This window comes from Stegostoma tigrinum, chromosome X (assembly GCF_030684315.1).
Source record: "Stegostoma tigrinum isolate sSteTig4 chromosome X, sSteTig4.hap1, whole genome shotgun sequence".
Taxonomy (NCBI): domain Eukaryota; kingdom Metazoa; phylum Chordata; class Chondrichthyes; order Orectolobiformes; family Stegostomatidae; genus Stegostoma; species Stegostoma tigrinum.
In genome coordinates, this window is record NC_081404.1 from 9,773,000 (window position 1) to 9,784,427 (window position 11,428).

Below are 11,428 nucleotides of genomic sequence, written 5' to 3' on the forward strand. Positions count from 1 at the left end.
TATAAGTTTGACGCTACATTTGTTGACAGAATAGCATTTCCAGGAGCCTTGCTCTTTGACTTTTGATTAACAAGTTGGACATAGTTAGTTTATCCTCATCATTGAAGAATTATCTGCCTTCTTCTGATCTCACCAGACTTTTACAAATTAGACAAATCCATCTCAGACTTCCCAGTCACTGTATCTCTGTTTAAAACACTATGGTTACTCAAAGTCTCATTGCTACAATACTTAGAAAATTACCATTATAAAGAACTATGGAACACAGTATGCGCAGACTCTGCCTTTTGACCTCCAAGGTCTGCATTCTAATCCTACAGAGCACTCCACTTTCAGATGTAGATTCATAGAACATAGAACAATACAGCACAGAACAGGCCCTTTGGCCCTCGATTCAGTGTGCAACACTTAAAATCATATCTGCTTCCAATGTTGATTTAACTACTCACAGTTACAAGTCTGAATCATAGAATCCAACATTAGACAAGAATCTCTCCAGTGTTCCTCAAATACAAAATCATAGCATAAAGCAACACAGAAGGAGACAATTGAGCCTAACAGGTTGACACTAAATCTTTAGAAAAGCAATGCAGTTAGTCCCACTCTTTTCTTGATATTACTTTTTTTCCCACCCTCTTCGAGAAGGTGTCAGGTTTGCTGTTGTTAAAGACTGGTATTGAATCTGTGTACGTTATCACATCATGTATTTTCAGGAGCCTTTCTTAAAATAGGGAACAAATGGTGGTTAGGACCAAGGCATCTCCACAAAATCCAACCTGTACACCGTCCACAACTCCTCCCCTCAATCCATTAAAGACACAAACCTGTTGCAGAATGAATTAACAAAGATGCTGGAAAACATTCATACATGAGATTAAAAGTAAAACAAATCTCATCACATTGAAAATAATCAGATTCATCTGCAGAGGATATAGAATATAGAGCTTTACAAAATACACTGTGACAAGATCTTTCATTGCTTCAGTAAAGTAGTCGTCTGATTTTTTTTGTATTTACAAATATACGTACATGTATCAATGCTTTGATGGTAGTCTTGCCAAAGTTAATGTCATGTAAATAATGAAATATTACTTCAGACTACAACAATTGGGTGAAAACTAATTTAAAGGCAGCTCTCACAACCATTTTCAATTATATATATATATATATATTGCTCCTGTGTAAAGTAAAACAAATCTTCACCTGTTGGCAGCTGACCCCACCTAGAGCCTCTCAAACTAACTGAACATTTCGACTGCATTACGCATCAATTGCTGTGCACTGTCTTGGTAGAAAGGAGAGGTGCGCTAAAGGATGGGGAACAGATGAGACCCAGTGGATGAAGGGCTGTATAAAAACATATTCAAAATTAACATTGTTCAAATATTACTCAATACCTCTCTATAAATCTAATAATATAGATTATACAAATAAAAATTACAACTGAAAAGTTGATTCAGTTTTAGCAATAAGTCTTGAAAAGGGTTTTTAAAACTCCAGATAACTTTTAATTGGAATTTAAGTTTTTCTCCAATATTATGTTTCTCTCATTCTACTATTTCAACATTTGGAAAAAGTACACTTTCCTGCAGTAACCAGCCATTATCAGTGAATGGTAATTTCACTATTCATTGTCGATAAGATACATAACAAAATCAGTATACCGAATAAACAATAAACAGAGAAAGTGTCAGATTTCTTAAATTGGGTGAAGCAGTTTGAAAAGGTAGGTGAAAGGCCAGATTAACTCTCTGAAGTACATTAATCATGTTTACAAGGAGCTCAGAAGGTCAGAGAGAGGTGGGCATGTATGTACAATACTGGCCGAGGTTGTCAGCCACTTCTGTTTTACTCCAGTCACCAATTCAATGAGCAAAGATCACAAAATGCTCTTCGGTTACAAAGCAACTTAGGATGTGTTTTGATGAAAATGTTTTGGGTACGTGCACTGGGGAAGAGCATGAGTGAAACTGGGTGAATAGAAGCTGGACATTAAAAAATCTTTAAAAAAGGATAAAAATCAAAGCCAGTCATAAAATACAGTTTGGATGTTGTTGTCAAAAAGGGTAAGCTCCTCTGTGTTAACAAGCTTGAAAATAGATTTTCTTTAAATGTTGTTGTTCAAACAGCAGCAAAGAGAGGGATAGCCTCACTTAAAATAAGGAAGTAACAATCATGCTAATGCACTTGATAGCTCTCAATGGATAAGGGGAAACTTCTTGAAGACTGGTTAGAAGGCAGAAATTACATGAAGTGAACTAGTGTATGATAACAGGCATTACCACTGTGTTGGGGCATGGTTTGATCCCTATTTTATTACATTCCCCATTGTAGTCATTTGATGTGAAGATTACTTGTGGAGTTGCTGCAGTTATTCCCAAGCCAACCTTCGGTACCTTCTGGTGTCAGGATTACAACACTTACCAGTCAATGTTTGGGGAGGAAAGAAAATAAAATTAATTGCTAATGAGAAAGCCAAAACACATGATAATTCAGACCCAAAGAAATGTAGGTCTGTTACAGTGAAGAATATATATTAGAGGAAACAGGGGTGAAATTCCTCTGGATTAAAAATAGGAGCAAGTCTGTTTTTACTTAAAATTAACAAATTGCATTCTCACAACACATGTTCTGGGAATTTATTGTAAAATATAGTTATTTCCCATTTTATCGTTAAAGGAGAAAATTTATCCCACAGTGCAAGCGTGTAAATGATATTAGAACCTGTTATTAATGAACTTCACTTTGTATCTGACCTGACAGAACCTGATGCTAATACTGGATGCCACAATGAAGTGCTTTTCTCCCCAAGCAACAGCATGCATCAGCTCAGTGAACATTATGTTCACAAAACACAAATATTTCCTCAATTATATCCGTTATTTGAAATTTATTTTAAAAGAAACACTTATTTTACATCAGGTAAATGCTCCAATCAAAGCTCCAAGTCCATTAACATCACCCACTATCAAGAAGGTCAGAAATCACACAACACCAGGTTATAGTCCACAAGGCTTATTTGAAAACCTGTTGGACTATAACCCGGTGTTGTGTGATTTCTGACTTTGTCCACCCCAGTCCAACACTAGCACCTTCACATCATGTCTACCAAGAAGTGTGTTCATTGAAAATACTGATCAACGTCTGTTCAATCCTAGGCACCAAAAGATGCTGGCTTTGTTTCCAAACAATACTGTTTATACATTGACCAGAAGATTTTCCATAACCAAGTACTAGTATTTCAGAATCCCACTGAATTGTTTCCTCACAGCCTACATTTTGGTAAGGAGCAATTGATTTTATAGCACACCTTCCACAGGACTATTTTAACTTGGTAATTGCCAAGTCCCTACAGTATTTCATTTGTGTTCAACATGCCCTTCAATTTGCTTCAATAACTGTGAAATGGTGTGTACTATGTGCTAGTGAGGCCAGAAGTTGGAAAATAATACAACTGAATGCATGGCTAGACAGCTGGCGAAGGACAGAGGGCTTTGTATATCTGGATTATTTGGGACTCTTCCAGGGAAGGTGGGACTTGTGCAAGAAGGACAGGTTGCAGTTAAACTGGTGGGACACCAATATCCTGGCAAAGAGGTTTGCTAGTGCCACTCAGGAGTGTTTAAACTAGTGTGACATAGGGTGGAAACCAGAGCAGTCGGTCAACACGTGGAATGATTGAGAAGACAGAGGTTAAGCACAGAAAGTCTAATAGGAAGAACAGGTAGAGCCGGATTAATGAACACGGCAGGACTGGCTGGGGTGTATTTATTTTAATGCAATTTTTCGGGCTGGAGTGTGTCCAACCCTGTTGCAGGGTTCAGGTAGAATAGTGAGGGATCTAAAAGGGTTGGGGAAGTTGCCTTGCTGATTAAGGGGAATGTCACAGCTGCACTTCGGGAGAACATCTTGGAGAGCTCATCCTGCGAGACCATATGGGTAGAACTTAGGAATAAGAAAGGTTCAACCACCGTGATGGGGTTATAGGATAGGCCTCCCAATATCCAGTGGGAGACAGAAGAACAGATATGTGGGCAGATTGTGGAAAGATGTAAAAACAACAGGGTTATTGTAATGCGTGATTTTAATTTCCCCAGTACTGACTGGGACTCACTTAATGCCAAGGCTTAGAAGGGGTAGATGTGTTAGATACATCCAGGAGGGCTTCTTGAAACAAATATGGAGATAGTACAACTAGACAAGAGGCCATACCAGACCTGGCATTGGGCAATGAGCCCAGCCAGGTGATCAAATTTTCAGTGGGGCAGCATCTTGGGTTCAATGACTATAATTCTGTAAGTTTTAAGATACTCATGGATAGAATAAGACTGGTCCTTGGGTGAAAGTGCTAAATTGGGTGAAGGCTAATTACAACAGTATTAAGGCAATAACTGGAGAAATTAGACTGAGGTTGGCTGTTTGAGGGTAAATCCACATCTGATATGTGGGAGTCTTTAAAGGCCAATTGATCAGAGTTTAGGACCAGCACATTCCTGTGAGGATGAAAGAGAAGGATGGCAAGAGTTGGGAACCCTGAGTGATAAGAGATATTGAAAGGTTTAGTCAAAAAGAAAAAAAAAGCACATGTAAGGTTTAGGAAACTGAATTAATACAAGGAATATAAAAGACACAGTAAAGAACTTGAGCAAGGATTTAGGAGGGCTAATGGGGACCATGAAATGTCCTTGGCAAGCAGAATTAAGGAGAATTCCAAGGTATTTTATATGTATGTTAGATGCAAGAGAAGAGCTCAGAAAAGGGTGAATCCACTCGAGGACAAAGGAAAGAATTTTTGTGTGGAGCTGGAGGAAGTGGTTGCAACGGTGTTCACCAAGAAGTGCATGGATAATGGTAAGACTAAGGAGGGGTATATTGATATTCTAGGGCATTTTAATATTAAGGTGGTGGTGGTGTTGGGTGTTTTGAAAAACATTAAGGTAGATAAGATAGGATATATCCCAGATTACCAAGAGAGGCAAGGAGTAAGACTGTTGGGGCCTTGACAGAGAATTTGTATCTTCCTTAGCCACACATCCAGTCAAAATGTCAGACAGGTAAGCTGCTTCTCAGTCTCTTGGGAATATGCAAGGGGTATATTTTGGAGCCAGGCATCCTGAAGGAGTTAGCAGAGGGCAGGGGGAAACTCTCAATATTCCCAAGATACTAAATAAATAATTTAGTATTTACAGTGGAGAAAGACATGGATACTATGGAAATAAACATGATGTCTTGCAAACAGTCCACATTACAGAAGAGATAGTGTTGGAGGTCTTAAAAAACAATGGTAAATAAATCCCCAGGACCTGATCAAGTCTATCCCACAACATTGTGAGAAGTTAGCAAAGAAATTGCTAGGCTCCTTGCTGAGATATTTGTGTCATCTACAGACATGGGTGAGATACCGGAGAACTGGAGGGTGGCTAATGTTGTGTCTTTATTTAAGAAAGGCTGTAAGGAGAAGCTTGGGAACTACAGACTAGTGAATCAGATATCAGCGGTGGGCAAGTTGTTGGAGGGGATTCTGACAGATTGCATCTACAGGCATTTGGAGAGGCAAGGACTGATTGTGGATAGTCAGGATGGCTTTGTGCGTGGGAAATCGTGTCTCACTAACTTGATTGAGGTTTTTGAGGTTGTAATCAAAAAGATTGATGAGGGCAGAGCGATAGACATTGTCTACATCGCCTATAGTAAAGCCTTTGACAAGGTACCACATGGTAGATGAATCAGTAAAATTAGATCACATGAGATTCAGAGAGAGTTTGTCAATTGGATACAAAATTGGCTTGATGGTAGGAGACAGAAGGTGGTGGTGAAGGGTTGTTTTTCAGACTGGAGCCGTGTGACTGGTAGTGTTCCACAGGGATCAGTGCTGGGTCCACTGTTGTTTGTTTTTATGTAAATCATTTGAATGAGAATTTATAAGGGATGGTTAGTAAGTTGGCAACGACATCAAAACTGGTGGTTATAGTCAACAGTGAAGAAGGTTATGTAAGATTATAAAGGTATCTTGATCAATTGGGCCAATGGGCTGAGGAGTGGCAGATGAAGTTTAATTTGGATAAATACAGGGTATTGTTATTTTGGTAAAATGAACAAGGGCAAGACTTATGCAGTTAATGGGAGGGCCCTGAGTAGTGTCATTGGATAGAGACCTAAAAGTTAAGGTACATAGTTCTTTGAAAGTTGCGTTGCAGGTCGCCTGAGTAGTTAAGAAGGCATTTAGCATGCTTACCTTCATTGCTCAGACCACTGAGTTTAGGAATTGGGATGTCACATTGAGGTTGTACAGGACATTGGTCAGGCCTCTTCTGGAGTATTGTGTACAGTTCTGGTTGCCCTGCTAGAAACAAGATATTAAGCAGCTGGACAGGGTTCAGGAAAGATTTACCAGGATGTTGCTGGGACAGGAGAGTTTGAGTCATAAGGAGAGGCTGAATAGGCTGGAACTTTTTTCACAGAAGTGTAGGAGGGTGGCATTTTATCAGGTTGATAGAACCTTATAGAGGTTGATAAAAACTTGAGGGGCGTAAATAAGGTAAATTACAAAATTCTTTTCCCTCGGGTGGGGAAGTTCAAAACTAGGGGCCATATTTTTAAGGTGTGAGGTGAAAGATTTAAAAGGGTCCTGATGGACAACTTTTTCACACAGTATGTGGAATGAACATCAAGAAGAATTGGTAGAGGCATGTACAGTTACAACATTTAAAAGATATTTGTACAGGTACATGAATAGAGGTTTAGAGGGATGTGGGCCAAGCGCAAGCAAATGGGGCTAGTTTGGTTTGTGAAACTTGGTCGGCATAGATGATTTGGACCTGTTTCCTTGCTTGTATGACTCTGACCCTCCTTGCAACAAAGTGCCTTTATGTAATATCTTCCCTTGAGCAATCATGTGTGGGAACACAAATTCCATCTGTTTATGATGCAGTAAATTAGAGAGTTTCAAGACACAAACACCATCCAGTGAGATAAAACCCTGCAGAGACCAAAAGTATTCAATCAAAAGTGTATGTCCTGCACCAATGTTTTAATTTAAAACGTCAAGTTTGGTATACATGATGTCTACAGTGAGGGGGGAATAGGGAATAGGAATAGGGGGAAAATGTACTGCTTGCAACCTCTCCTCCACTCTAAGAGATCAACTACCTCAACATCTATACAAGTGATTAATACATAGTTCTACTTTAACGGAACAGTGGTTGTGATCTCTAGGATCAAGGTTGCCAAGGTCCACAACTGTAAATTTATATCAAAATGTGTAACTATGTTAACAATGTATTTTGTTTCAGAGCCACATCTGTACCAGAGATTAAGGAAAGATACATTTCACAGTCAAATAACAATCTTTCAATGAGGAATTTCTTCTAGGTCTAATCAGGCAAATTATCAAGAAGGAAATACCTTAATTTTTTTTGATTGTGGATTACGGACCTCACTAGCTACACCAATATTTACTGCCCATCCCTAATTGCCCTCAAGAAACCGATGGTGAGCTGCCTTCTTGAAAGACTACACTTCATGGGTAGTTACAGCTTCAATGCTGTTAGGGAGAGAGTTCCAGATTTTGATCAGGTGACAATGAAGGAACGGTGATATATTTCCAAGTCAGAATGACGAGTGGCTTGGAGGGGAACTTGCAGGGGGTGGTGTTCCCATGTATCTGCTGCCCTTGTCCTTCTAGATGAAAGTGGCTGTGGGTTTGAAAGAAACTACCAAAGAAACCTTGTAAATGGAAAACACAGCTGTCAATGTGCATCAGCAGGAAGGCAGTAAACGCTGATAACGATTGATGGAGTTCCAATCAAGCAAATGCTTTGTCCTGGAGGGTGTCAAGTTTCTCAACATTACAGCTGCACTCATCCAGGCAAGTCGATAGTACTCCATCACACTCCTGACGTGCAACTTGTAAGTGACTGACAAGCACAGGGGAGACAGAAAGGGAGTCGCTCACTGTGATTTTCTAGTCTTTTACCTGCTTTTTTGCTAATGTATTTATATGACTGTCCAGTTCAGTTTCTGATCAATAGTAATTCCCCAGAATGTCAGTACTGGAGACTGAGTAATAATAATGCATTTGAACATCATGGGAAGATGGTCTTCCTGCCACACAGTGTCAGGCATCGTTACTTGCCACTTAATCAGCGCAAACCTGGATATTGCCCAGATCTTGCTACATTTGAACACAGACTGCTTCAGTATCTGACGGGTTGCAAATGATGCTAAACATTATGTAATCACAAGCAAACATCTCCACTTCTTATGAAAAAGGGAAGGTCATTTATGATGGTTGGGCTAAGGACACTATTGCAAGGAACTTGGGCTCTTGTGACACAGTAATAGTAACCCTAACTCTGAGCCAGAGGCCCAAGTTCAAGTCCCACTTGTTCCAGATGTGGGTCATAACATGTCTGAAGAGATTGATTAGAGGTTGTTTTATACTAAGGAACTTAGCTAGGGAATTGTGAGACACAGTGGCAATGCCCCCATCTCTGGGCTGGATGGCCCAGCTTCAAGTCCCAGTTAATTTTTAGGGCTGTTATGGCATAGCAGTGATGACTCTACCTCTGGGCCAGAAGACCTGAATTCAAGTCCCACCTATTCCAGAGGCGTGTCCTAATGATTCAGAACAAGTTTATTAGAAATACCTATAATAAGGAACTCCTGCAGAGATGTCCTGGAGCTAAGATGACTGACCTTCAATAACCATAATCATCATCCTTTGTGCCAGTTTTGTCTCCAACCAGCAGCAAGTTTAATCTGATTCCCACTGTCATCAGTTTCGCTGTGGCACCTTGAAAAGTGTGGCCTTGATTTTAAGGGCAGTCACTCTCATCACATCTCTACAGTTCAGCTCTTTCGTCCATGTTAAAACCAAGGCTGTGCACCCTGGTGGATCCCAAACTGAGTGTCACTGAGCAAGTTATCCCTTTGCAACTTCTGTTTGATAGCCCTTCCTATCATTTTATTTACTGGTGACTGAGTAGACTGATAGGGTGCCAACTGGCCAGGTTGGATTTGTCCTGCTTTCTGTATACAAGACACACTTGGGCATTTTTTCACATCACTGGATAAGATACCAACGCTGTAGCTATACAGACTGGATAGGAAGTGGCAAGTTCTGGAGCATAAGTCTTCAATACGATTGCCATAATGTTGTCGGGGCCCAGACAGACTCTTTGCTCTATCCAGTACCTTGGGCCGTTTAATTACACTGAATTAAGACCGGCATCTATGATGCTGGGGACCTCTGGAGGAGGATGAGATGGATCATCGACTGAGCACTTTTGGCTGAAGGATCATGCAAATACGTCAGACTTATCGTTGGCATTAATGCGTTGAGTTTCCTCATCATTGAGGATGGGGGCAGTTTATAGTTCCAAATAACATTTTACCAAGGAAGTCAGGTAACGTGAAAAAAAATGACCTCACCCTGTTGAAGTGTATAGGCCACTCACAATCTTAGCCGCGGACACAAAATACCAAATCCTCGTTCATAAAGAAAGGGTATTTTTATATAACAAACTGAACCACTACGTTAAAAATAACTCGGAGAAATAGCAGCACATTTAAAATTATTCACATTTTTTTTCTAAGAGGCACGCATTTTAGTGATTTTGTTTTAGTTCCCTCCGCCTGCAGGTCTCTTTGTAGGAAATCACAAACCCTTCGCTGGAAGGCTTAATTGCGGTAGCACTAGGACCCTGCGCATCTCTCCCCGTTCAAATTTTCCGCCTGGGATTGTGATTCCCCATAGAGTCAAAAACTTTGCAGCTAAAAAGATTCTTGCACTTTCTGCACAGCGAGACTTCCCGCTGTCCGCCCCTTACCCAAGCTGGCAGGCTTTTGTTTGTCCTCTTTCTGGTGACGTTTTCTTCGTTTTCCAGAAGGTAGAAGGCGTCCCTCAGTTTGTTCTGTTTGCTCTCTCTCCGCATTTTCCAGCCCATCCATAGCATCAGTCCGAAAACCAAAAAGCTCACACTCAGCCCGAAGTAACCGGTTAGATAGATCAACATGAGCCACAGAAGTGTTTTGCCGAAGCGAGTTAACAAAGTCATCATCTCGGTGGCGGCCAGACTTGGAGCGCCTGGTTCATCAGGGGTCCCGCCAGTTGCGGTTGGCGCTCCCCCCTCGCGAGCGCTGTACTTTCGATCCATGGGGTGATTTCTTTTTGCTCAATTTGCACAAAGGAAGGCTTTTTTAAAAAAATTACAGGACAAACAAAAAAAACTGAAAACAAATAAGTGGACTAGTTTTAGTGAAGAGCACGGCAAGTCATCGGGGGTTCCTCCCAAACTGCAGCAGCCCAGGTTCCGGAAAACAACGAATCGTACGACCTCAACACGATTTACTAGTTGTCAGAGATGCGTACTTGTGTAAAAGAAATCGCGGTTACACTCAACCCACGTCTGTCCGCAGCAAGAACTGAAACCAAGCCCAACCTCCCTTTCTCTTATACCCGCTTCCTAGAGGGCGTTGTTCGCGCCTGCATCCTGAAGAAATTCTTTCCGGAGACTGTGCCTTTTTTTTAACAAAAAAGACAATTTGGACATGTTTACAAATCTCAAATTAATTTCTAACCACGCTTTTTCAACTCCGAGTCCAGGAGAATACTCAACTCATACTGTATCCGCAAAGTGTGTTCAGGGCGGTGACTTGACTATTATATTTTGATTTTGAAGTCAAAATTTTGTCTCAAATCGAAGACCAGATCCACGCCTAAGGGAGTGAGCCAGAACAACACTCCAACCTCCACATTCGCCCGATTGTAAAAAAAACTTTCGTCACATCCGTTCAGTCTCGCATATTTAAAAAAGTACCATCTTGTTCTTAAACATATGTTAGTTTTAAAAAGTTCCACTGGCTGGAACTGAGAAACTGCTTGTTTCAAGTGAATTTTGACCTTATTATAGATCATACTGCATATTTCAAAAGGCCAAGCGTTAACCATCTTTGTCAGTAACAAAGATAGAAGTTGCTAGAAAAGCTCAGCAAGTCTGGCAGCATCTAGGAAGAAAAATCAGAATTAACATTTCGGTTCCGGTGAGCCTTCTTTTGGTTTTTACCGTTGCCAGTTGGCAGGAGGATTTATTCCGAAATTATTATGAATGATGAAGGTTTTAAGATTGGTGTACACGTAGACTCGTCAACAGCATAACGACTGAGAGCTGTGAACCATGAATCAGTTTAGAAATGGTTTTCTAAATTTATCGTAATGAAGGTATTTTCCTATATTCACGTGAAAGTGAGCAATCCGTCAAAATAACAAAGTGAGGAGCTAGATGAACACAGCAGGCCAAGCAGCATCTTCGGAGCAGGAAGGCTAGCCCGAGGGTCGAGGCCCGAAACGTCAGCTTTTGTGCTCCTGAGATGCTGCTTGGCCTGCTGTATTCATCCAGCTCCACACTGTGTTATCTTGGATTCTCCA

At 40.7% G+C, this 11,428-nt stretch overlaps 1 protein-coding gene across 2 annotated transcripts in view; it reads right to left on the reverse strand.

The window, feature by feature from the left end:
* esyt1a (extended synaptotagmin-like protein 1a) overlaps positions 1-10,751 on the reverse strand; it is a 132,202-nt gene extending 121,451 nt beyond the window's left edge. For both annotated transcript variants that reach the window (XR_009443513.1, XM_048523350.1), the window contains exon 1: positions 9,831-10,751. Coding sequence is in view for 1 of the 2 variants with exons in the window: in XM_048523350.1 (XP_048379307.1) it covers positions 9,831-10,157 (327 nt within the window). In the remaining variant the exon portion in view is untranslated. The remainder of the gene's footprint in view (positions 1-9,830) is intronic.
* Between the last annotated feature and the right edge of the window lie 677 nt (positions 10,752-11,428).